Raw genomic sequence first — 27,904 nt, 5'->3', positions numbered from 1 at the left:
TCTGTTATAAAAAAAAATGTGAAGGATGATATTGAAATAGTGCAGAATGGTAGATGGATAAAATTCACACAGATTTTTTATTTACATCTTCCATTTATTAGTGCATCACTGTTTTATTCAATAACACCTCGCTGGGTGTTTTTTTCTGAGGGAAATTGACAAGCACATACATCTCTTACTACATTTACATATTATCAAACTGTATTCACACTGTTGTTTCTTAGTGTTCTTGGACAAAGTTTCAGTTTGAAAAATACCATTTTAAAAAGGGGGGCATTGTAATGCCGATATGTTGCATTCAATTGTTCAATTCAATTGTTTAAAATAGTCAAAAATCTAGCCATTTTAGTTTCCTGCATCATTTCAGAGAGCTACTTTTCTCAGTAACGAGATCTTCCGTTGGGTGACAGAAAAAAAGTATTTATTGTCAGGTAGATGAGCGGAGGCTGTGTATTGAGTTCAAACAGGTGAAGTGAACTATAACAGTAGTACCAGCATCAACAGAGTAACAGGTGCATGTAACTGGTAATTCCTAGAATTTCAGTTCAGCGATCTCAGAGTCTGGAGAGCTGCTGTCGCTGCGGTCACTGTATGTGTCTCTGTAACACAAGGGACAGAGTTACAGTATATACATCCATAATACTTTTTCAGGATGATATGATAAGTCAGAGATATAAACTAGGTATAGCATTACAAAAATCCAATACTGGCCGGGTAAATTTTTTCCATTCCCCTTTACGCCAGACCAAATGCCACTCATCTTGCTTGCCTCCATCTGATGGAGTAAAAGGAAATTATGAGAAATACAATGATCTGCGTGGTCTTACCGTGGTGAGAGGCGACAACCTTTCTGTAGGTAGCTCTGGAGTTTCCCTGCTGCAGCCAGCAGGAGGCCAAAGTAGGGGGGCGAGGGCTTGATGGGACGAGAAGTGAACTCTGGGTGGTACTGCACTCCAACAAAATAGGCATGATCTGAAACAACACAGGTGGGAAGATGATCAGTTTGAGATGGATACTACGGACATATACATTTCGGTTGGCATAGCTACAACTGTCATTACATTTGATACCCCTACAAATTGTGTTAATTTTTTTGTTCAATTCAGTCAAGAAAGTACTTTATGAAGTGATAACGCACTATTTAACAATAAATAGTTAACTCACCATCCAGCTCAATGACCTCCATCCTCTCTCCCTCTACGTCTTGGCCGACAAAATGGAAGCCCCTCTCCTCAAAGTGGTGCTTCAGCTCAGGGTTCACCTAAGAGGACAGAGAGCTCCCATCAATTCATCCCATCCACACTTAGAATGTAATACATGTAACACTTCAAATGGATTGTCAAATGGATTGTCTTCCAAGTAACATGTCATGTAAAATGTACTTTAAAAATGGAACGCAAATATACACATCAAGACTCGATTCAGCTCTACTACCTCAAAACGATGACGATGCCTCTCGTCAACATATTCAGCATCACCATACAGCTTTCCTGAAAAAGAAATACTGAATATTATCAACCATTATAACACACCAAACCCTATGTGGTTTTGCCAAGATTAGCACTCACTCAAAATGCTGGTGTTGGATTTGAAGATGGTCCGCCTCTTCCCCAACCTCATAGTCCCACCCATCTGCCCAGGGTTGTGTTCTGGCATGTCAATCACCTGTCAAAAAAGGACCAGAATATCACAATGTTCGTGAGCCAAAACTTAGTGAGAAGTGGCAGAGAAGGACATGATTACTATGGCACACCTACCACAGGGTGTTTAGATTCTGGGTGGAATTCAGTAGAGTTTGCATCTGTTATAAAAAAAAAAGGAATACGTATTTCAGTTCCATTATAAGGTTTGAGAGTTGAACATTTAACTTATGAACATTCTGGAATTACGCAACATACACCTCAAGGATATAACGATTACTGATTCAAATATTACCTTGCCAGCCAAGAACATTGCGGGCAAATTCACACACTGCCAACTGCATGCCCAAACATACCCCTGCAAAAAGACAATTGGGATTAAATGTGTGCAATTAAAAAAAGTCAGGCTGAACTAGTCTGATCAGAAGTTCTGATGGAACTATAAAGAGTGACATACACAATATCATTTCCATTTAACAAAACATGCTAAACTGACGCATGATACATGGCAATACTATTGATTCATTTGTATTTCATTAATGCTTAAATACATCTTACCTAAAAATGGCTTTTTCTTTTTCCTTGCCCAGCTGATAGCCTGGATTTTCCCCTCTGTCCCCCGTACACCGAAGCCTCCAGGTACCAAGACACCACTGTGTGTATGAGACAACATTGATCCTTCACTGACAGGAGAACACAGCTCCCTTGGCTTAGGGTTACAATTCCACAGGAAAAAAATGTATTCACAATGCTCATGTAAATGCTGTGGGATTTATGGTGTCAAGCAGCCTATTATATTGAGTTGCACTCCCCCCCCCCTCCTTTTGCCCTCAGAATAGTCTCAATTCGTCAGGGCATGGACTCTACAAGGTGTCGAAAGCTTTCTAAAGGGAACACAACACATGTAGACCTTACAGTGAAATGCTTACTTACGAACCCTTAACCAACAACACAGTTAAGAAAAAAGTTGTCTGGGTGTCCTTTGGGTGGACCATTCTTGATACACACAGGAAACTTTGGAGCATGAAAAAACCAGCAGAGTTGCAGTTCTTGACACAAAACAGTGTGTCAGGCACCTACTACCATTCCCTGTTCAAAAGGCACTTACATATTTTGTCTTGCTCATTCATACTGTTAAGTTCGCATATTTTTTTAGTAAATCACTCACGGACACTAAAGAAGCTTGAAAAAGTTTAATTCTTCCCAAAGGGTCGACACATCTGTATTCAGACCAAGAAATGGCTTCCCCAGAGGTGGTATTCATACCCCACTTTGGGTGGAGTCTCCTCCTCATCTCTAAACATTGCATCATTCTTGCTAAGCAGGGAACTAAGTGATATGAGCCTTCAGTGGTTTCTCCCCTTATCAATACCGTCACATGCAATTATTTTCCCTGCAGTCAGCCCCTCCCAAGCTACATTATGGCACCCCTCATGTCTCTTGTGTAACTAATGTTCCTATACTCTGAGTATAACAATGTTCAAAGTTTACTCCAGAATCCAACAGTCCCTCTTTTTGAACAATGGTGTCCTACTGTTCAATTGACAAAACTTGTAAATTACTTGTAAATGAACAAACAATGCTAAAAAAAACATGAATCAAACATAAAAGATAATACATGATTAGATATGAACGAACAATGATAAAACAAACTCCACCGTGAGGTTTACAAACTCAAGAGACTTATGGCCTCTGTTCTATGACCACACCATACACAATTTTATTTCCATCTCTCATCACACAACAAAATGCCATTCCAGTTGAATCTGCTGTCTTGTTCCATGTCAGATGGAACGCTTATTCTGTATGTCACTCTTTACAGTTCCATCACAAATTCTGATCAGACTCGAATCACAAATATGATGACTTGCAACTCGACTGACTTTAACACCAATGACTCATGACTTGGACTTGAGCCTTATGACTCGACCTGACTTGATATCCTCCCCAAGCCGAAATATAAAAAATTATGCTATTAAAAAAGTGTGCAGCGCATCAACTCTTCATTTAACGGATTACAGTTTGAATCGGACAGCAGCCAATCAAATTGTGCGTGGCAGTGCAGAGGAACGTCGGCGGTTACTGGAATACTATGCGATTATCTGAGGACAGCTCCCCGCTTACAAAAGCATACAAACATTTTCCAAGTAGAGGAAAAGTAGAGGAGTAGAGGAGTCACGAAAGTCAGAAATAGCGATAAAATGAATCACTTACCTTTGAAGATCTTCATCTGGTTGCAGTCACAAGAGTCCCAGCTACACAATAAATGTTTGTTTTGTTAGAAAACGTCCCTCTTTATATCCCAAAAACTCTGTTTTGTTGGTGCGTTTTGTTCAGTAATCCACTGGCTCAATGGCAATCAAAACATGCAGACGAATACATCATAACAGTACTGGTAAAGTTTGTCGAAACACATCAAACGATGTTTATAATTAATCCTCAGGTTGCCAAATGTCTAAATAATCGATAATATTTCAACTGGACAATAACGTATTCAATAGAAAGGAAAAACAACGAAGGGCACGCACTCGATCACGCACGCAAACCAGCACACTAAATGATTCTACAGTCCACTGACAGAAAGGTCTCCTTCTTCTTCATTTTTCAGAAAACAAGCCTGAAACAATGTCTAAAGACTGTTGACATCTAGTGGAAGCCATAAGAACTGCAATCTGGGTCCTAAACCCATTAGATACTCAATAGGCATTTAATTGAAAACTACCCACATCAAAAAAATCCCGCTTCCTGGATGGATTTTCCTCAGGTCTTCGCCTGCCATATCAGTTCTGTTATACTCACAGACATTATTTTAACAGTTTTGGAAACTTTAGAGTGTTTTCTATCCAAATCTACCATTATATGCATATCCTAGCTTCTGGGCCTGAGTAACAGGCAGTTTACTTTGGGCACGTTTCTCATCCAGACATCGAAATACTGCCCCCAGGCCATAAGAAGTTATGAGTGTGTGTAACTTGTTTGTTTCATGGGTTTCTTTTAGCTGGCTTGTGATGTCTGGAGCCTGTATTGTTATGTGCGCTCCTCACTGCTCGCCTAGATTAGACTTGCAGATTGACTCGCCACCACGCTGTTTGGAGCTAGAAAAGATAAAAAGAGATCAAAGCACATTTGTGGCAGAGTGCCTCAGAATGGTTGTGTACTCTTCCTAACCTGCTGATTACGGCGAGTGCTTAAACCTCTGATTGTGTTTATGCTTCACACAAATCCCACCATCCTTCTCTGTCCTCCGCAGTTTTGAGCTTTCTCCATTGATAATGAATGAAGAACTGCGGCTTATTTCATCTGAGGCACCGCATTTAGATATAGTTTTCCAGAAATAAATGCAATATATAGATCATTTCTCGAATCTACACGGCAAAGGCTGTTGTAGGTGATGTATTTCTATGTGAATTGCAAAGTTGGATGGCCAGCAGATACTCTGCTGCTTAATTCATCTACAGGAGAGCAACCACCCCACACAACCCAACCCAGCCTACCACGCCTCTCCCGCTGTCACAGAGAGAGAGGGTCTTTCTCATGGCTAACCATGTATTTCCAAGGAAATATAACATTTATTTGGAAAGTAATAAATATATTTTTTTAAAGCATTCATGATTTGCGTAAATGTAATATACTAACTATTACTCTTGTTAAAAATATGAAATGGTATTTACCAAAAAGTTATATTTTGGTTTCATCTGACCATATGACATTCCCCCAATCTTCTTCTGGATCATCCAAATGCTCTCTAGCAAACTTCAGACGGGCCTGGACATGTACTGGCTTAAGCAGGGGGACACGTCTGGCACTGCAGGATTTGAGTCCCTGGCGGCGTAGTGTGTTACTGATGGTAGGCTTTGTTACTTTGGTCCCAGCTCTCTGCAGGTCATTCACTAGGTCCCCCAGTGTGGTTCTGGGATTTTTGCTCATCGTTCTTGTGATCATTTTGACCCCACGGGGTGAGATCTTGCGTGGAGCCCCAGATCGAGGGAGATTATCAGTGGTCGTGTATGTCTTCCATTTCCTAATAATTGCTCCCACAGTTGATTTCTTCAAACCAAGCTGCTTACCTATTGCAGATTCAGTCTTCCCAGCCTGGTGCAGGTCTACAATTTTATTTCTGGTGTCCTTTGAAAGCTCTTTGGTCTTGGCCATAGTGGAGTTTGGAGTGTGACTGTTTGAGGTTGTGGACAGGTGTCTTTTATACTGATAAGTTCAAACAGGTGCCATTAATACAGGTAACGAGTGGAGGACAGAGGAGCCTCTTAAAGAAGAAGTTACAGGTCTGTGAGAGCCAGAAATCTTGCTTGTTTGTAGGTGACCAAATACTTATTTTCATTTGCAAATAAATTCATTAAAAATCCTACAATGTGATTTTCTGGATTTTTTCTCTCATTGTTAACTTGCACAATTGATGGCTGACAAAATACTTTTTTGCCCCACTGTAACTTTTACCTGTCACATTTTATGGCCCTTGATAACGTCCCGATTTTAATATCCAAGTAGATACATACGTTTCTCCCACGTACATGAGTCTCTCACCTGAGCCGCTCTCTCTCTCTCCACGCTCACTCCACACGCGCTCTCAGCACTACGGCCCCGGTTTATGGCTCGGACTCAGGAGTGTTAAAAGTCACTGTCGCATTGCACGCCTTTGTCGCTCTTTCTTCAGACGGTTAGGGAGGGTTTTGAGGTTCGCACACATTGTTTGTGGCCAAATTATTCCCACCATGCATTAAGGCACGGTACGACGTCACCTTCCATGATAACCTCAAAAAAGCACAGATCAAAACAACAGTTTAGTTAATTTAATTTCTGTTTCAGGAAATCCAGACAAGCATTTCTTAATAACATTATATCTACGAAAAATGTCAAAAAGCATAACATACGTGTTACTGCTAAAACCATTTTCTAAATCAGTCCATACACCCTTATTCAGCTGGCGACCTCTCGGAAGAGTTACCAAATCATGAAGTTAGCACCCTAACCCCTCGCAGAATTCCATACTCCAGTATCCCAATCTGGTGAAATTTGTATCGAAACAAAAACACAAAATGAAATGAGCAATACATATTTGAAGTCACTGTCATCCCTTATAACATATATTTTCCTCTGGGAACTGGTAATTTACCCCGTCGAACACGTGATTCAAAAACAATATGTTAAATCAAAAATAAACTAATTAGAATAACTAATCAACTTAGAATTACAACTCTTTATAACTCCCTACGGAAATAATAATAATCTCCTAAAGTAATGGTACAGTTTTGATAGAGACTGGTGTTTCTCATTCATTTTATAATTAAATCCCCATTTCGATCATTTCTACAGAGGTTGATCAGACTTCATAAGACATTTTAGGATACAGGGCATTCGACCCCATTTAAAATGTTTCCTCTGCCTTTTCTTTCCCTGTCCTTCAGAAACAATTTAAATACCTTTCAAAACATGTCCATCCTTCTGCAAACCCAATTTAACCGAGTTGAATAGACCCCATCCAATAAATCCCACAGTATCAACACACCACTGACGCACATTCGTAACCAGTAAATGGTGTGTGCTGGTGAACCGTAGGTCCAGAACACACATGAACAGGCCTCACTTATTATCTGGAACTCGGTTAGGGCTTAATCCAGATACGTTAATACCTAAAACTGCCAAATATCACTAACTGCACTCCCCTCACAATCTCCAGGACCTTCCAACGAAAAATAACAAAACCCCCTCTTCTGGAAAAGAGTGTACATTTAGTTAGCATTCACTGTGCTACATTTTAATCAGCAGCTCAATAGTATTAATTATAAACCAAACCTGTTATTTGTAAATCCACTGTCCTTTCTCCAATCATCAAATGTTTGTTTTAATCCACCCCATCCTTTATTTAGCATGTACTACCCTTAGACAAGGCAACATTATCTCGCCACCGAGTCTAATGATTCACTGTTCTTTTCCCCATGATTCTCCATAACCACCTCAACACATGAAAAAATGAAAAGTTCATTTTAGGTTTGATAACCCCTATACCAATACCTCGTGACTCCTCCACCCTTTCAACCATTCTAGAAATCTTTTCCAAAATAAGGACGACATAAAACGTAAATATATTTTTAAAATAAAACCACAAAATGTCTCATGATATAAAAAAACAAAACAAGGCTTTCTGAGTTTGCAAGTGTTTGGCAATATATTTTAAATGTGTTACCTTTAGAATTCATTCCCCTGGCATTTCACCTAGATTCTTCAACCCCAAATACATTTTCCTGTGGCAAATTTAGCCCATTTCCCGTCGTAAGGAAACCGCTATATTTGAACCCTGGCCTCTACTAAAAAGTTAGGTAAAATGTGATCTCATACGTCTTCCATCATATAGAAACTGTAATCTCTACGAACCACTAATTGATCGAACAGAGACTATACACCGCTAGGTGAAAGTGCCATTCCTGCTACTTTCCAGAGTATTTGTTGTTGCCGTTTTCAAAACGATGCAAACGCTTGCCTGGCAGCATTTTCTACGAATACAGCAGGTTCCATACCCACTTTACACTCCCTTTTCCAATGACCAATAGCCCCACACCTTAAACAGGACTCGATCTCCCTACGCTGTGATGCATTTCCGCTATACGTTTCATTGTCTTCAATGGCCAAGAGGCCATTGAAACTATAGTTAGTGCTTTTCTCTATGGCCCTATTAACCCCTCGCACGTCGGCAAGGTTAGCAGAGCTATATTCCACTCTCAAAACATCGTCTTGAATTAAATCTACTACCCCTGCAATTACCGTTTTGATCACAGGGTTCAAACCTGCCACCAAAGCAGAACTGCAAATTCTATCAATACACTCCCGTTACGTCTTTCTGTGGCAGAGTTCTGGTACTCATTCCGGGTTTATCGTGATGCACTTTTTGTTGATAGAATGCTGACATCAAAACGCTGGTATATTGAGCTTTTGATTCTGGTTTTATGCCTTTGTGCCAAGTCATAATTGCCTCCCTGAAGTCATTATTTGTTTTGAATTCTCCGTCAGCAGGAAAATGTTGTCCAATTTTATCTCATTTTCTCAATTTGTCCCATATTCCAGCCGAATTGGTAGAATGCTTGTGCGCTTCTTTCAGAGCCTCCATGGCTTCATTAAAATCCCTAGCTCTGTTCTACAGGGAGAATCGGAGCCGTTTGTCGACATATCAATAGTTATTATTCCATAAACTCTCCGGTTAGCGCTACACACTTCCCCGGATAATAATTAATTGGTCACGGCACTTAATACCTTGTATTAGAACCGATACCATAGCGTCTGAAAATGTATTACTGGAGAATACGGATGACTTAATGTCCTATTCCAGTACATCCTCAAATATCACTATTATTGATAACCCGCATCATCTCTCATGTCTCCCTCTCCCCATAGGGCATAAACCAACCTCTCTCCATATTGATACTGCTACTACACGTAAATGAGCCTTCAACAGTCTCTCCCCTTATCAACACTGTCACATGCAATTGTTTTCCCTGCACTCAGCCCCTCCCAAGCTTCATCATGGCACCCCTCATGTCTCTTGTGTAACTAATGTTCCTATACTCTGAATATAACAAATGTTCAAAGTTTACTCCAGAATCCAACAATACACACATACACAATCCATGTCTCAACTGTCTCAAGGCTTAAAAATAACCCTTCCTTAACCTGTCTCCTCCCCATCTACACTGTTTGAAGTGGATTTAACAACATCAATAACGCATCACAGCTTTCACTTGGTCAGCCTATGTTATGAAAAGAGCAGGTGTTTTTAATGTTTTGTATACTCATTGTAGGTATTTTGCTGTAGACTCACTCAGCACTGCAGAGTTTCTGCCAGGCCTCGTGGTACTTCACAGGCTCCTCCTGCAGTGTATTTGGCTCTAGGTCTGCAGAGTCGATGAACTGCAAGAGGAAGACTGAGGGTTAGTGGGAGGTGGGTGGCATAAGAACATGACATACAGTAATCGTCATTTTTATTATAACAACAAATAAGGCCATATTTAACACAGTCCATTAGAACAGAGCTTCTCATAATCCTCGTCTAAGGACAAGCAAGGTTTGGTTAGCACAAAAGATAACATCAATGCCACCGATGTAAGCAGAGTCGTCTCTTCCTACACACAGATGCTGTGCGTAGGGACCTGCAGTCGCTCCAAAGAGGGAGCATGGGTGAATGTGACTGTGTTCCATACCTTGATCTCTAGTTTGTGGTTGATGGCGAGGGCTGAGTGCTCCAGGGCCTTGATGACAGAGGCATATGAGTCAGAGAACTTTGTGTACTTCCCTACCAGGGCGATGGACACATGTTCCAGGAGTCGGTCAGACCTGAGAGGAGACAGTTTAGTTCCAACATGTTCCGAGGACCCTGGGGTATCAAGTCAATATATATTTTAGACTAAAACATGGTAAATACTCAATCAAACCAGGGTGAGACTCCCAATACAGTATGGGGAAATTCCAACCCAAGTTAATTGTGCATAAATGGAACATAATTCCCTTTTTATGCACTTCTCCCTATACGCGCACTCTGACCTTGAACTAAAGCATGAGAATAGCATGCTATTCAACCGCTTTTCACTTTGGGTGGAGATCAAAGTAATTAAGGTGCGGCAGAGGTGTGTCTAACAGTATTCTGACCTTGACTTAATTCCCTCATAATTCCACCACCTTTAGGCACGATGAAATGATGAATAAGGTCGAGCAACTTGTCAGTTCCAAGGTGAACATCTACTTTATTTTATCAGATAGAAATATCAACATTCTCCATGCACTGTAATTTCCAAATTGATAAGAGCTAGGTAAACATGTACGTTGTTTGGATGAGGGGATCGTAAATATAAATTACAATATTGTTTTAGATCTATTTTAACTTATGATCGCTGGTGACTGTATTGACAAATCTGAACCCAGTCATATTGAAACACACACACAGACACACGATAACATACGCAATATACACACATGCACGCATGGATTTTGTGTTGTAGATTTGTGGAAGTAGAATAGTGGCCTGAGGGCACACACTTAATGTGTTGTGAAACGTATTGTAATGTTTTAAAAATTGTATAGCCGCCTTAATTTTGCTGGACCCTAGGAAGAGTAGCTGTTGCTAAATATCTGTATGCAACCAATAAAATTGTATTTTATTTGCTGCCTTGGCAGCAGCTAATGGAGATCCACAATAAATACAAAAATGGCAGCAAACTGAAGCAAATCAATATATCACCTTTTCCAAAGTGACCTACAGTGGGGCAAAAAAGTATTGTCAGCCACTAATTGTGCAAGTCCTCCCACTTAAAAAGATGAGAGGCCTGTAATTTTCATCATAGGTACACTTCAACTATGACAGACAAAATTAGAAAAAAATCCAGAAAAATCACATTGTAGGATTTTTAATGAATTTATTTGCAAATTATGGTGAAAAATAAGTATTTGGTCAAAAACAAAAGTTTCTCAATACTTTGTTGTATACCCTTTGTTGACAATGACAGAGGTCAAACGTTTTCTGTAAGTCTTCAGAAGGTTTTCACACACTGTTGCTGGTATTTTGGCCCATTCCTCCATGCAGATCTCCTCTAGAGCAGTGATGTTTTGGGGCTGTTGCTGGGCAACACGGACTTTCAACTCCCTCCAAAGATTTTCTATGGGGTTGAGATCTGGAGACTGGCTAGGCCACTCCAGGACCTTGAAATGCTTCTTACGAAGCCACTCCTTCGTTGCCCGGGCGGTGTGTTTGGGATCATTGTCATGCTGAATGACCCAGCCAATTTTCATCTTCAATGCCCTTGCTGATGGTAGACTTTGTTACTTTGGTCCCAGCTCTCTGCAGGTCATTCACTAGGTCCCCCCGTGTGGTTCTGGGATTTTTGCTCACCGCTCTTGTGATCATTTTGACCCCACGGGGTGAGATCTTGCGTGGAGCCCCAGATCGAGGGAGATTATCATGGTCTTGTATGTCTTCCATTTCCTAATAATTGCTCCCACAGTTGATTTCTTCAAACCAGGCTGCTTGCATATTGCAGATTCAGTCTTCCCAGCCTGGTGCAGGTCTACAATTTTGTTTCTGGTGTCCTTTGACAGCTCTTTGGTCCTGGCCATAGTGGAGTTTGGAGTGTGACTGTTTGAGGTTGTGAACAGGTGTCTTTTATACTGATAACAAGTTCAAACAGGTGCCATTAATACAGGTAACGAGTGGGAGACAGAGGAGCCTCTTAAAGAAGGGGTCTGTGAGAGCCAGAAATATTGCTTGTTTGTAGGTGACCAAATACTTATTTTCCACCATAATTTGCAAATAAATTCATTAAAAATCCTACAATGAGATTTTGGGGATTTTTTTCTCATTTTGTCTGTCATAGTTGTAGTGTACCTATGATGAAAATTACAGGCCTCTCATCTTTTTAAGTGGGAGAACTTGCACAATTGGTGGCTGACTAAATATTTTTTGCCCCACTGTATATGAAATGCTGGCCTTATAACTTCAGATGAAATTTGGAGACCCAAGCTATAGGCTTCTGCACCAATGACAGTATAGCGCGAAACCTAGAGTTGATTTATGATTTCTAGAATGTTTAATTATTTGCCCGGACTTTTTACTGTCTTTTTAAAAAAACAATTTGTATAGTGTTAAATATATTTTATTTCACCTTTATTTAACCAGGTAGGCTAGTTGAGAACAAGTTCTCATTTGCAACTGCGACCTGGCCAAGATAAAGCATAGCAATTCGACACATACAACAACACAGAGTTACACATGGAAAAAACAAAACATAGTCAATAAGACAGTAGAACAAAAGAAAACAAAAAGTCGATATACAGTGAGTGCAAATGAGGTAAGATAAGGGAGTTAAGGCAATAAATAGGCCATGGTGGCGAAGTAATTACAATATAGCAATTAAACACTGGAATGGTAGATGTGCAGAAGATGAATGTGCAAATAGAATTATTGGGGTGCAAAGGAGCAAGATAAATAAATAAATACTGTATGGGGATGGTATGTACAGGTGCAGTGATATGTGAGCTGCTCTGACAGCTGGTGCTTAAAGCTAGTGAGGGAGATGTGAATCTCCAGCTTCAGAGATTTTTGCAGTTCGTTCCAGTCATTGGCAGCAGAGAACTGGACGGAAAGACGACCAAAGGAGGAATTGGCTTTGGGGTGACCAGTGAGATATACCTGCTGGAGCGCGTGCTACGAGTGGGTGCTGCTATGGTGACCAGTGAGCTGAGATAAGGCGGGGCTTTACCTAGCAGAGACTTGAAGATAACCTGTAGCCAGTGGGTTTGGCGACGAGTATGAAGCGAGGGCCAACCAACGAGAGAGTACAGGTCGCAATGGTGGGTAGTGTATGGGGCTTTGGTGACAAAATGGATGGCACTGTGATAGACTGCATCCAGTTTGTTGAGTAGAGTGTTGGAGGCTATTTTATAGATGACATCACCAAAGTCGAGGATCGGTAGGATGGTCAGTTTTACGGGGGTATGTTTGGAAGCATGAGTGAAGGATGCTTTGTTGCGGTATAGGAAGCAAATTCTAGATTTAATTTTGGATTGGAAATGCTTAACGTGAGTCTGGAAGGAGAGTTTACAGTCTAAACCAGACACCTAGGTATTTGTAGTTGTCCACGTATTCTAAGTCGGAGCCGGGCAGTGATCGGTTGAATAGCATGCATTTAGTTTTACTTGCGTTTAAGAGCAGTTGTAGGCCACGGAAGGAGAGGTGTATGGCATTGAAGCTCGTCTGGAGGTTAGTTAACACAGTGTCCAAAGAGGGGCCAGAAGTATACAGAATGGTGTCGTCTGCGTAGAGGTGTACCAGAGAATCACCAGCAGCAAGAGCAACATCATTGATGTATACAGAGAAGAGAGTCAGCCTGAGAATTTAACCCTGTGGCACCCCCATAGAGACTGCCAGAGGTCCGGACAACAGGCCCTCCGATTTGACACACTGAACTCTATCAGAGAAGTAGTTGGTAAACCAGGCGAGGCAATCATTTGAGAAACCAATGCTGTCGAGTCTGCCAATAAGAATGTGGTGATTGACAGAGTCGAAAGCCTTGGCCAGGTCGATGAATACGGCTGCACAGTAATGTCTCTTATCGATGGCGGTTTTGATGTCGTTTAGGACCTTGAGCGTGGCTGAGGTGCACCCATGACCAGCTCTGAAACCAGATTGCATAGCGGAGAAGGTGTGGTGGGATTCGAAATGGTCGGTAATCTGTTTGTTAACTTGGCTTTCGAAGACCTTAGAAAGACAGGGTAGGATAGATATTGGTCTGTAGCAGTTTGGGTCTACAGTGTCACTCCCTTTGAAGAGGGGGAAGACCGCGGAAGCTTTCCAATCTTTGGGAATCTCAGACGATACGAAAGAGATGTTGAACAAGCTACTATTAGGGGTTGCAACAATTTCGGCATATAATTTTAGAAAGAGAGGGTCCAGATTGTCTAGCCCGGCTGATTTGTAGGGGTCCAGATTTTGCAGCTCTTTCAGAACATCAGCTATCTGGATTTGGGTAAAGGAGAAATGGTGGGGGCTTTGGCGGGTTGCTGTGGAGGGTGCCGGGCAGTTGACCGGGGTAGGGGTAGCCAGGTGGAAAGCATGGCCAGCCGTAGAGAAATGCTTATTGAAATTCTCAATTATAGTGGATTTATCGGTGTTGAGTGTTTCCTTGCCTCAGAACAGTGGGCAGCTGGGAGGAGGTGTTCTTATTCTCCATGGACTTTACTGTGTCCCAGAACATTTTTAAGTTAGTACTACAGGATGCAAATTTCTGTTTGAAAAAGCTAGCCTTAGCTTTCCTAACTGTCTGTGTATATTTGTTCCTAACTTCCCTGAAAAGTTGCATATCACGGGGGCTATTCGATGCTAATGCAGAATGCCACAGGATGTTTTTGTGCTGGTCAAGGGCAGACAGGTCTGGAGTGAACCATGGACTATATCTATTCCTAGTTCTAAATATTTTAATGGGGTATGCTTATTTAAGATGGTGAGGAAGGCACTTTTAAAGAATAGCCAGTCATCATCTACTGACGGGATGAGGTCAATGTCATTCCAGGATACCCCGGCCAGGTCAATTAGAAAGGCCTGCTCGCAGAAGTGTTTTAGGGAGCGTTTGACAGTGATGAGGGGTGGTCGTTTGGTCGCAGACCCATTACAGATGCAGGCAATGAGGCAGTGGTTGCTGAGATCTTGATTGAAAACAGCAGAGGTGTATTTGGAGGGCGAGTTAGTTAGGATGACATCTATGACGGTGCCCGTGTTTACAGATTTGGAGTTGTACCTGGAAGGTTCATTGATCATTTGTGTGTGATTGAGGACATCAAGCTTGGATTGTAGGATGGCCGGGGTGTTAAGCATGTCCCAGTTTAGGTCACCTAGTAGCACGAGCTCAGAAGATAGATGGGGGGCAATCAATTCACATATGGTATCGAGGGCACAGCTTGGGGCAGAGGGAGGTCTATAGCAAGCGGCAACAGTGATAGACTTGTTTCTGGAAAGGTGCATTTTTAGAAGTAGAAGCTCGAATTAACGACTATAGATAGCCACCGTCAGTTATAACGACAAATGTATAAATGTCACTGACTTGTTAGTTTCCTTACATTTTGCATCATTCCATCACATCATTAGTTTACCTTTCTTTCCACTGTCACACTCATGTCGTTGTTTATGAGAATCGGTAGCAATAGTGGATCATATTAGGCTAACGAACACTACATGGCAGGAAGTATGTAGACACCCTTTCAAATTAGTGGATTAGGTTATTTCAGCCACACCCGTTGCTGACAGGTGTATGAAATCGAGCATACAGCCATGCAATCTCCATAGACAAACATTGGCAGTAGAATGGCCTTACTGAAGATCTCAGTGACTTTCAACGTGGCACCGTCATAGGATGCCATCTTTCCAACAATTCAGTTAGTAAAATTTCTGCCCTGCTAGAGCTGCCCCGGCCAACTGTATGTGCTGTGATTGTGAAGTGGAAAGGTTTAGGAGTAACAACGGCTCAGCCGCGAAGTGGTAGGCCACACAAGCTCACAGAACAGGACCAACAAGTGCTGAAGTGCCTAGCGTGTAAAAATATTCTGCAACACTCACTACAGAGTTCCAAACTGCCCCTGTGCACAAAGTGAGGTCCATACAGAAATGGCCGACAGGACCGTTGTCATCACAGTTCCATGATTAGTAAGGATTATTAGGGTAGATTTATAGGACTAATGTGCATTTTTTTCACCTTCTAATATTTCATGGATTGAACAATTGAATATGGCAACTTTCAGGATGAATCAATGTATGTAGTTTTGTCCTTGAGCTGTTCTTGTCTATTGATGTTCTGTATTATGTCATTCTGTATTATGTTTCATGTTTTGTGTGGACCCCAGGAAGAGTAGCTGCTGCTTTTGCAACAGCTAATGGGGATCCTACTAAAATGCCAAAATACCAACAAAAAAAACACTATTTTTGATTCACCAATATATTTTTTACATCTACCAATTAATTGGTGCTGAAAATGAGAAGTCTATTTAGGCCCACATGGCTTTCTTTCATTGATCCCTAATATTCTTAACTGTAAAAAAAAATGTATGTACACCACATTTAAAGGGGTGGCTTTAGATAACTGTACTGAAAACCCTCTTGAACGAAAACCCCGCGAGAAAATCTGATGGCCAGCAAGTGAGAGGGATTTCAGCAGTTGAATTACATTTATTCTGCGCGCGCAAGGGTACCACACCTGCAAAGCCCACTACGCACCTGCATAAGGTCAGTCCGAATACCAACTACTGAGAAGTGAGTCTGAATCTTGTCCTATGTCAGCATGTAGTAAAAATCTAAGTTCCACAGTAACCTTGTCATATGTTGTACTATAGTGATGTTACATTTGATACCGGAGCTCCGAGGCATGCGTCGAAATCACAGAGCAGTCTACTTGAAAGCAGTGTGCCGATGCCTGCATCACTTTATCAGAGGCACGAGATCAATGATGTCCTAAGCTTTGTTTAGTTGCACAACCAACTGACTGGTTTGCTATTGCTTTTGGTTGAAGAAAAAGGCTACACTACGTGCGATATTTGCCACTAGTGTACGCTGTATTGAGTAAATGGGCTGGAAAGCCTCAATACTTCAGGAAGCTTTGTTTCCCATCACTATTGTACTACAGCAGAGTAGTGCTACATTCAGAAGCCTATTTCTGCCCAACTGGGGGCCAGGGGTCCCCTTCACCTGTCGGACATCTCCTTCCACTTGGTGAGCATCTTCCTGGCCCTCATCTCAATAGGCAGGTCCAGCCGCTGGCAGATATAGCCCACCACCCCCTGCTCCTCCAGTAGTAGGGGTACTCTGTAGATGGACGACACATCTGCCACGCAGATCACCTGGGGACAGGGAGAGAGAAAAGCATAAGAATCGGATTACGTTTTTTCAAAAGTATATGAAATGTTGCTGGTTGACGTTACATTCACTTTTTTCTGGTTTGTTCATTTAGGCACGCAACGGAAAACAGAAATTCATCACGGACAGAGAAGGCCTTACCTGCGTGGGCTCTACGTGACAAAACATGGAGATCTTCTCTTTGACAGCGTTCTCCAGAGGTGTCGCACAGCGGCACATGATCTGAAAATACATTAGGAGAAACACATAGTTAGCCAATTTCAAGAGTCCCAAGGCAAAAGGATGAGGGAGTATCTAACTCACCAGATCTGGGGAGAGTCCTAGTCCACGGAGCTCTCGGACACTGTTCTGAGTGGGTTTCGTCTTCTGTTCTCCTGTGGCACTGGGCTAAAGGCAGACAAAATTAAATTTCAGTTCTCAGTTAAGCATCATTGTAAAACCTTTTACTTGAAACACAACTGATGTACTTTTGAGACAAAGTTAAAGTGTTCATGATGTTTTACAATGCTTATGTAAGAGACTGTGTTTTGATTCAATTGTGTGTGTGTATGTACTAATTCAGTAAAGGACTGACAATGTTTTGGACATTTTTGGTACAGATGTGCTTTGTCACAACGCTGACATCGGCTTTCAAACAAGCCTTACTCTGCGTGTGTGTGTTAAAGCTCTTACCTGTGGGACTAAGCTGACATGAATGTTGCAGAAGTTATCCCTCTTCACCTTGAACTGGAACTGTCTGAAGGCCTCGATAAATGGCATGCTTTCAATGTCTCCCACAGTGCCTCCCAACTGTCAAAACAGGACACAGCCTGAGACCTCAACATTCACAAGGCAAAAACGCAAGAAACCATCTGAAAAGGTTAGGTACTATCTGAACTGCTCGATTTCCATTGCACAACATTTTGAAATGTGTTGCTACAGTGTGCCCTAATGAATATGACCCAGCTTAACAATCCCTGGCTGAAACCAGACACCAATAACAACTTCATGGGGACAATCACAATGGCCTATAATGAATGACTCATAATAAGACAAACTTGACTATGCTGTAGCTCGTACCTCTATAACACAGACTTGTGGCTCCACCCCATCGTCATCCACTGAGATCTTGGCCTGCTTCACCACCCACTCCTGAATGGCATCTGTGATGTGTGGCACCACTGAGATAAGAGAGAAAACATCAGCAAAATAGAATCAGCATCCACAGAAACTCGAGATCAGCATAGAAAAAAGGACTACAGAGAGACTACAAATCAACACAACAACTAGGAGTGATGTTATAGGTTTCCAGGTGTTGCCCTAATCCCAATGCCCCTTGCCTTGCGGAGAACCCTTGATCTCTCGCTCACCCTGTACAGTTTTGCCCAAGTAGTCTCCCCTCCTCTCCTTGTTGATGACAGACTGGTAGATTTTGCCCGTGGTCAGGTTGTTGTCCCTGGTTAACCTGATGTCCAGGAAGCGCTCGTAGTTTCCTAAATCCAGGTCCACCTCACCTCCATCGTCCAACACAAACACTTCACCTAGATGGGTGATGCAGCTCAAGTCAATTAGATAGGCATGCATTGGCCTAGCCCTCACAGATTAAATGCTTTAGTCTGAGAGAACTCACCACCCAAATGCACTCACCATGTTCATAAGGTGAGAAGGTGCCAGCATCAATGTTGATGTAGGGGTCGATTTTGATGGCAGTCACATGCAGACCACAGGACTTCAGGATTAAGCCCACACTACTGGCAATGATGCCCTTGCCAATTCCAGATATGACACCTCCAGTGACCAAGATGTACTTCATAGTGGCATGTGAAACCTAGAAACAAAAATAGAAGATGACAATCAATGTTAGGTTAGAGCTGAGCAATTAACCGAAATGTCTGTTATTGTACAGTTTTTAAAACAACTGAGACGTCGGTTCAATTGTTTTTTTCTGTGACCTCAAGGTCGGGACAGGGATCAGAAAACCAGTCAGTATCTGGTGTGACCACCATTTGCCTCACACAGCATCTCCTTTGCATAGAGTTGATAAGGATGTTGATTGTGGCCTGTGGATTGTTGTCCCACTCCTCTGTGCAAAGTTGCTAGATACTGGCGGGAATTGTAACACTTCGATCCAGAGCATCCCACACATGCTCAAATGGGTGACATGTCAGGTGAGTATGCAGGCCATGGAAGAACTGGGACATTTTCTGCTTCCATGAATTGTCTATAGATCCTTGCGACATGGGGCTGTGCATTATCATGCTGAAACATATGATGGCGGAGGATGATTGGCATGACAATGTGCCTCAGTATCTCGTCTGCGCATTCAATTTGCCATCGATAAAATGCTATTATGTTTGTTGTCCGTAGCTTATGCCTGCCCATACCATTGCCCCAAAGTGGCAGTTGGGTTCTCGGTTCACAACATTAAAACCACTCGCCATCTGCCCGGTACGGTTGAAACCAGTATTCATCTGTGAAGAGCACACTTCTCCAGAGTGCCATTGGCTATCGAAGGTGAGCATTTGCCTGATGAGGACGACAAGCACGCAGATGATCTTCACTGAGACGGTTTGTGCAGAAATTCTTCAGTTGTGCAAAACCCGAGTTTCATCAACGGTCCGGATGGCTGGTCTCAGACGATCCCGCTGTTGAAGAAGCCAGATGTGGAGATCCTGGGCTGGCATGGTTACACGTGGTCTGCGGTTCTTGCAGACATTCCTGCAGTCAGAATGACAATTGCACACTCCCTCAAAACTTGAGACATCTGTGGCATTGTGTTGTGTGGCAAAACTGCACATTTTAGCACAGCCTTTTATTGTCCCCAGCACAAGGTGCACATGGGTAATAATCATGCTGTTTAATCAGCTTCTTGATATGCCACACCTGTCAGGTAGATAGACTATCTTGGCAAAAAAGAAATGCACACTAACAGGGATGTAAACAACTTTGTGCACCAAATTGTGCATATAGGACATTTCTGGGATCTTTTATTTCAGCTCATGAAACCAACACTTGTTGCGTTTATATATTTGTTATTAATTAGTTTAGCACAGAAAACGTGCTCATTAACTACAATGACCAATATCCATTGCGTATCTACTTTTCCGGTCTGTGTGGTGGACAGATCGAGAGGGATAGAGAGCGGTTGATTTCGAGAGGTACCTAAGTAATTGATAGTTGGTACTCAGCATTCATAAAATTATGCCTTATTTACATTGAAGAACTACTAAAATAGTGTTTTTGTCAGACAGCATAGGCAGCAGCAGCTCTATAGAAATGAGATTATGACTTGGAATGATATAATAAAGTCATCAAATAAACCAAAATGTAATAAACACAATTTAAATATTTTATTAAAGTAATGTGAATAAATTATGGTTAATAAGTGAGAAGTTAACCATCATGAGCCATTTATTATTTGTTTTATTCTGTGTTAAAGCATTCAACCCACAAAATGGATAGTGCATTTAATGTTTAAAACAATCTTACGAAACCAAAAACCGGGATTATTTTTTAATAATAGAACAGAAAACGAACAGACCTCAAAAATAATTTATCGCTCAGCACTAACTACAGATAAAGATTTGACTATCCTACCTCCTACTATACTAGTCTAAGCAGTTTTAGCCAACATCTGTTTGGTGAGTAGGTCTAGGCTTAATGATTCTGATGAAAATACGCTTTATCAAAATAATGCTTTTGCATATTTTCAGTGTGGAACCCGTCTATGTTTAGGGGGGTTATAGCCTAGGCTAATCAATTCTAAATGGCACCAGCAGTTTGCAAAGTCCTAAATTGAAAATAGACGGCATGCAATTATTACCAAATCCAAACTCATTGTTGTGACACATACACTATATATACACAAAGGGACATCCCTTCAAATTAGTGGATTCGGCTATTTCTGCCACACCCGTTGCTGACAGGTGTATAAAATCGAGCTCATAGCTATGCTATCTCTATAGACAAACATTGTCAGTAGAATGGCCTTACTGAAAAGCTCAGTGACTTTCAACATTGCACCTTTCCAACAAGCCAGTTCATACATTTCGGCCCTACTAGAGCTTCCACGGTCAACTTTAAGTGGTGTAATTGTGAAGTGGAAACATCTAAGAAAGTGGTAGGCCACACAACCTCACAGAACGGGACCGCCAAGGGCTGAAGGGCATAAAAAACGTCTGTTCTCGGTTGCAACACTCACTACCGGCCTCTGGAAGAGACGTCAGCACAATAACTGTTCATTTGTAGCTTCATGAAATGCGTTTCCATGGCCGAGTAGCAGCACACAAGCCTAAGGTAACAATGTGCAATGCCAAGCAAAATATCAGTCTCAACGTCAACAGTGAAGAGGCGACTCCAGGATGCTGGCCTTCTAGGCAGAGTTCCTCTGTCCAGTGTCTGTGTTCTTTTGCCCATCTTAATCTTTTCTTCTTATTGGCCAGTCTGAGATATGGCTTTTTTTTCCTTTGCAACTCTGCCTAGAAGGCTAGCACCCCGGAGTCGCCTCTTCACTGTTGACGTTGAGACTGGTGTTTTCAATGAAGCTGCCAGTTGAGGACTTGTGAGGAGTCCGTTTCTCAAACTCTAATGTACTTGTCCTCTTGCTCAGTTGTGCACCGGGGCCTCCCACTCCTCTTTCTATTCTGGTTAGAGACAGTTTGTGCTGTTCTGTGAAGGGAGTAGTACACAGCATTGTACGAGATCTTCAGTTTCTTGGGAAATGTCTTGCATGGAATAGCCTTCATTTCTCAGAACAAGAATAGACTGACGAGTTTCAGAAGAAAGGTCTTTGTTTCTGGCCACTTTGAGTCTGTATTCGAACCAACCAATGGTGATGCTCCAGATACTCAACGAGTCTAAAGGCCAGTTGTATTGCTTCTTTAATCAGAACAACAGTTTTCAGCTGTGCTAACATAATTGCAAAAGGGTTTTCTAATGATCAATTAGCCTTTTAAATTGATAAACTTGGATTAGCTAACACAAAGTACCATTGGAACACAGGAGTGATGGTTGCTGATAATGGGCCTCTGTACACCTATGTAGATATTCCATTAATAAATCAGCCGTTTCCAGCTACAATAGTCATTTACAATTTTAACAATATTAACCATGTCTACATTTCTGATGAATTTGATGTTATTTTAAATAGACAAAAAAATGTGTTTTTCTTTCAAAAACAAGGACATTTATAAGTGACCCCAAACTTTTGAATGGTAGTGTATAGTGCACTTGATTTGCTCATTGGTCCCACTGGGAAGGCAGAGTTTGAACCTTCTAACACATTAAATGAGTCAAAATGGGAACACCACCTATCTGGTGCAGAAGGCAGCTGAATCGTGCACCTACCGCCCACAGCGCTAGACGAAAAAATACAAATTGGAACACAAGACTTCAGCGTTGTTTTTTTTGCAGAAATGTTTGGCGATCGACTATGAATGTCTTGGAGATCAACCGGTTGGTGGCCAACGGTGTAGAGAGAACGGTCAAAAGGAAATTGAGTGAGTGAGACACGGAGGGGAAAGGGAATTTAGGGAGAACTGTGTGATGCTTGCCTTTGTTTCTTTTTTGTTGTGGTGCGCAAACCATGTACAACTGGAACACTAGAGTCATAGCAAAGTAACGTTGTCTTCCAGACAGAATTACTCATTTTTTGGGGGACAAGCCACAAAGCACATTCCATCAAATAGTTTCATAGTATTTTTTAATCTCTGACTAAAGATGCACTATGCAGAAATCGCTCCGCCATTTCCTGGTTGCTAAAATTATAATAGTTTGAATAATTTCAGTTTGTGGCAAAACAAGCAATGTGTAGTGTGAAAGATATTTTCCATAACAAAAAATATTGTATTTTCAGCTGTTTGAAACTGGAGTACAAAACTAAGTAAAAGACAAAAAAACTCAACTTAAGAACGGGAAGCATAAAAATAGCGCACATAGAACAGATTTACTGCTTCTTACATGCTGACCACAAATAAATGAACACATACATGTTATGCACCCACTCTGCTCGCGAGCATCTGTGTAGCCAGGCGCTAAAATAGAATTTGGTTCTAAACTCACCAAAAAAAGAAACGTCCTCTCACTGTTAACTGTGTTTATCTTCAGCAAACTTAACATGTGTAAATATTTCTATGAACATAAGATTCAACAACTGAGACATAAACTGAACAAGTTCCACAGACATTTGACCAGCAGAAATGGAATTGTGTCCCTGAACAAAGGGGGGGTCAACATCAAAAGTAACAGTCAGTATCTGGTGTGGCGACCAGCTGCATTAAGTACTGCAGTGCATCTCCTCCTCATGGACTGCACCAGATTTGCCAGTTCTTGCTGTGAGATGTTACCCTACTCTTCCACCAAGGCACTTGCAAGTTCCAAGACATTTCTGGGAGGAATGGCCATAGCCCTCACCCTCTGATCCAACAGGTCCCAGACATGCTCAATGGGATTGAGATCCGGGCTCTTTGCTGGCCATGGCAGAACACTGATATTCCTGTCTGGCAGGAAATTACGCACAGAACGATGCCTGGTGGCATTGTCATGCTGGAGGGTCATGTCAGGATGAGCCTGCAGGAAGGGTACCACATGAGGGAGGAGGATGGCTTCCCTGTAACACACAGCGTTGAAAATGCCCGCAATGACAACAAGCTCAGTCCGATGATGCTGTGGCACACGGCCCCAGACCATGACGGACCCTCCACCTCGATCCCGCTTCAGAGTACAGGCTTCGGTGTAACGCTCATTCCTTCGACGATAAACGTGAATCCGACCACCACCCCTGGTGAGACGAAACCGCGACTCGTCAGTGAAGAGCACTTTTTGCCAGTCCTGTCTGGTCCAGCGACGGTGGGTTTGTGCCCATAGCCGACGTCGTTGCTGGTGATGTCTGGTGAGGACCTGCCTTACAACAGGCCTACAAGCCCTCAGTCCAGCCCCTCTCAGCCTATTGCGGACAGTTTGAGCACTGATGGAGGGATTGTGCGTTCCTGGTGTAACTCGGGCAGTTGTTGTTGCCATCCTGTACCTGTCCCGCAGGTTTGATGTTCGGATGTACCGATCCTGTGCAGGTATTGTTACACATGGTCTGCCACTGCGAGGACGATCAGCTGTTCGTCCTGTCTCCCTGTAGCGCTGTCTTAGGCGTCTCACAGTACGGACATTGCAATTTATTGCCCTGGCCACATCTGCAATCCTCATGCCTCCTTGCAGCATGCCTAAGGCACATTCATGCAGATGAGCAGGGACCCTGGATATCTTTCTTTTGGTGTTTTTCAGAGTCAGTAGAGAGGCCTCTTTAGTGTCTTAAGTTTTCATAACTGTGACCTTAATTGCCTACCGTCTGTAAGCTGTTAGTGTCTTCACAACCGTTCCACAGGTGCATGTTCATGAATTGTTTATGGTTCATTGAACAAGCATGGAAAACAGTGTTCAAACACTTTACAATGAAGATCTGTTGAATAATTAGGATTTTTACGAATTATCTTTGAAAGACTGGGTCCTGAAAAAGTGACGTTTCTTTTTTTGCTGAGTTTATTTGTCACGCTCAAGTCCTGCTTCTCCCATCTCCTCATTGGTTTTTAGGTGCATATCCCCACGTGGCTGATTGAAAGATGAACAGAGTTCCACACTCCAGTCGGGTCTGGTAATGCACCTTAAAGTTGGTTGCCAACTGCCATATAAAGTCAAAATAAGAAGAAGCCTGAAGGAGAGATGACTAGAAACAAATTCAGTTTACTGTTTTATCTGTGGATTAATTGTCAGAGTAGTAGAGTACCTTATGTAGTAGAGTACCTTATGCATGAGGCAAAATAACAACCCAATGTTTATATCCCGGGACCAATTAGCTAGCAACAGCAAGTTAGCCCTCTAAATTGCCATTTAATGTTTAATGCTTTTCGACCTGTCCCCAAATTAATAAAATTGGTTCAGAGTTTGTTTTGATATTTCAACATGCGTGTGGGGGGACTAAATCAACGTGCATGTGTGGTCTGGTCAGCATGTAAAGTTGAACTTCATTCTATTTTTGAAGCATGATGCACTGCAAGTTCCGCCTCTCCCATCTCCTCATTGGTCGAGGGCATATACCCACATGGGTGATTGAAAGATGAACAGAGTTCCACACAGCAGTCCAGTTGGTGGCAGTAATGCACCTTAGTTAGTTGCTGAAGGGGGAGTGATTACTAGAAACTAAGTAAGTTTCCCCTTTTATCTGTGGATTAGTTAGAGAACACATGATTTCATGTGTCAAATTATACAAAGATTCGGAAAAATGGAACATGTGCATTTCAATGTTTAAATCACAAGACAAATGAGCTAGCTAGCTCACCAAATGTCCATGAATATTTTGGCCTGTCCCCAAATTAATATAGTTGGTTCAGAGTTCATTTTGATATTTCAACTTGTGTGTCCTCATCGCATCTGGTGTGGATGGCCAAAATCACCATGCTCGCGATGGTGGACGCACGTGTAGACTTACTTTCAATTAGAATGACAGGATCTGTAACTCACATTTCTATGTGAATTTGGCATTTCTCACATTTCTATGTGAGTTGCACAAAAAGTTACATATTGCAGCTTTAAAGATTGAGTTTTGATATCTGTTCGAGTACTCATGCCCATCCCTAACATGTTCCTCACCTTCTCGCCATTAAATATAGTTAAGGAGGAAATCAACGCCTTTGCAGTCTGAAATTAGATTGTTTTGGTTATGAACTGATGCAAGTGTATTGCCGGCTGCATACATAGTGAAATGAAAGCCATCTGCCGGCCTTTGGACTAAAGCAATTTAAGGCCGGAGAAACATTAATCAAATGAGTTATGAATAGAGATCAACCGATTAATTAGGGCCGATTTCAAGTTTTCATAACAATGAATTGGCCTGTAATTGGCCTTTTTGGATGCCGATTACATTGCAATCCACAAGGAAACTTCAAGCCTATCAACTCCCAAGATTAGGCTGGCAATACTAAAGTGCCTATAAGAACATTCAATAGTCAAAGGTCTATGAACTACAAATGGTATAGAGAGAAATAGTTGACACGTCATAATTCCTATAATAACTACACCATAAAATTTTTTAGCTGGGTATATTGAAGAACTGGGAATATTGAACCACCAGCTTTCACATGTTCTCATGTTCTGAGCAAGGAACTTAAATGTTTGCTTCTTCACATGGCACATATTGCACTTTTACTTTCTTCTCCAACACTGTGTTTTTGCATTATTTAAACCAAATTGAACATGTTTCATTATTTATTTTAGACTAAATAGATTTTATTTATGTATTATATTAAGTTAAAATAAGTGTTCATTGTTCATTCAATATAGTTGTAATTGTCATTATTACAAATATATATATCAATTGGCCGATTAATCGGTATGGATTTTTTGGTCCTCCAAAAACATTGGCGTTGAAAAATCATAATGGTCGACCTCTAGTAATGAATGATATAAATGGCAAAGTACTTGTTGTCATAATACACTACAAGTTTGATTGATCGTGGCAATTCGTTTCCCCCGACATCTTAGTCTTCATTTAAACAATGTAACGTTAGCCTAATGCCGCATTCAAACTAAACTGGGAACTCGGAAATATCCGACCTCTGTCCGTTCAAGACAACTGGAAACTCGGAGGGGAAAAAATCTGTTTGACTGTGAAAAATAGTGCAACACTCATCCAACTCGGAATTCTAAGTCGGAAACTCGGGAATCTTTCTCGAGCTCATACCTTCCGACCTGAACAGCACTGTAATGATTTGACCTCCTTACCACTCGAATCTTCCCGAATTCCCAGTTGTCTTGAAAGCACCATAACATTCAATCATGTCATGGTAGCTGTAATACACTCACCGTAGTGTTTGGATCTCTTCTATTACATGAACACCGTTCATGTTTGTATGTTCACTTCTAACTACTAGTGTTCTATGTGGCTGTAGTTTATTTTGTCTGGAGCTCGAGACGGGTTGTTCACCCAGTTTGAACTTGTCACAATTGCGGAAATCCAATGGCGGGAAATAAAAATGGCACTACAGTTGAATATGAATATGAATTGCGAATTCCTGATGGCAATCACATCGTTTCTGTGTCGATCGTTTTGTTTATACACTATGTGTATACACTAAAATATAAGTCACATGATATGACAAGTATAGCCAGCGAGGTTCGCTACTTCTTACATGATCTCGCTAGCTAGCGATGTAAAATGACTTTATCACCACTGGGAGAGTCCATTACCATTGCAGCAGTAGACCTCACTTGATCAAGCTATAATACTAATACGTAGCTGTCTTGCTAACTATCTGGTGTAGTTAGCACAGCAAACTCGTAGCTAGCTTCTACTCGATTTGAACTCGCCGAATTATACAAATACAGATTAAATCGTTCACACAAGCCCCATGAGGATCACACATGTAATGATATAAAGTCAATTCGTCATGTATTCTGTGTCATGCACGATATTGTTACTACTTGCCTGCGCACGTTCTTCTGTGTTGGTACACGTGTGGCGTAAACTGACACAAAAGAAGACTTCTCAGACGCAAAAACAAGGCAGATTTGAATGCAATGATTTACATATTACAAAGTGAAAAGGGTTGACGTTGCATGCAGATCAGCCAAATGGTGTACAATTTGCTGCGCACTGCACAGTAAACACTCATGAGCAGGACTTGAGCAACGTCACTACCTCTTTCATCGTCACTGTTGTGTTTGCGGTAGAAATGGGTACTTGCTTGGAGAAGGCACGACAAAGAGGGAAAGAAGGCTGGGTTCAAGGGCCCACACGCGTTTATCGAAGGAAGAATGATTACTGGGTAACTCTGTTGACATTAACCAAATTGGAACTGTGAGTAATACCATGAGTACTGCCACGAGTAAATGTACCGTTCGAACTACA

The 27,904-nt window shown here is 41.7% G+C and overlaps 1 protein-coding gene across 1 annotated transcript; it reads right to left on the bottom strand.

The window, feature by feature from the left end:
• Positions 1-404: 404 nt before the first annotated feature.
• On the bottom strand, positions 405-27,694 carry ctps1b (CTP synthase 1b). The gene is made up of 18 exons (XM_024402194.2): positions 27,482-27,694; positions 18,658-18,838; positions 18,381-18,551; positions 18,091-18,191; positions 17,704-17,820; positions 17,335-17,418; positions 17,173-17,253; positions 16,864-17,015; positions 9,845-9,977; positions 9,466-9,554; positions 2,199-2,293; positions 1,936-1,998; positions 1,758-1,801; positions 1,569-1,665; positions 1,435-1,490; positions 1,165-1,261; positions 828-972; positions 405-599 (listed from the first exon to the last, which is right to left on the bottom strand). Exons 2-18 carry the CDS (start codon positions 18,821-18,823, stop codon positions 533-535), a joined length of 1,758 nt encoding a protein of 585 aa, XP_024257962.1. The 5' UTR covers positions 18,824-18,838; positions 27,482-27,694; the 3' UTR covers positions 405-532.
• Between the last annotated feature and the right edge of the window lie 210 nt (positions 27,695-27,904).

This window comes from Oncorhynchus tshawytscha, linkage group LG03, assembly GCF_018296145.1.
Source record: "Oncorhynchus tshawytscha isolate Ot180627B linkage group LG03, Otsh_v2.0, whole genome shotgun sequence".
Classification (NCBI taxonomy): Eukaryota; Metazoa; Chordata; class Actinopteri; order Salmoniformes; family Salmonidae; genus Oncorhynchus; species Oncorhynchus tshawytscha.
The sequence above is the reverse complement of the archived record's forward strand: the minus strand, read 5'-3'. Positions and strand labels throughout refer to the sequence as shown.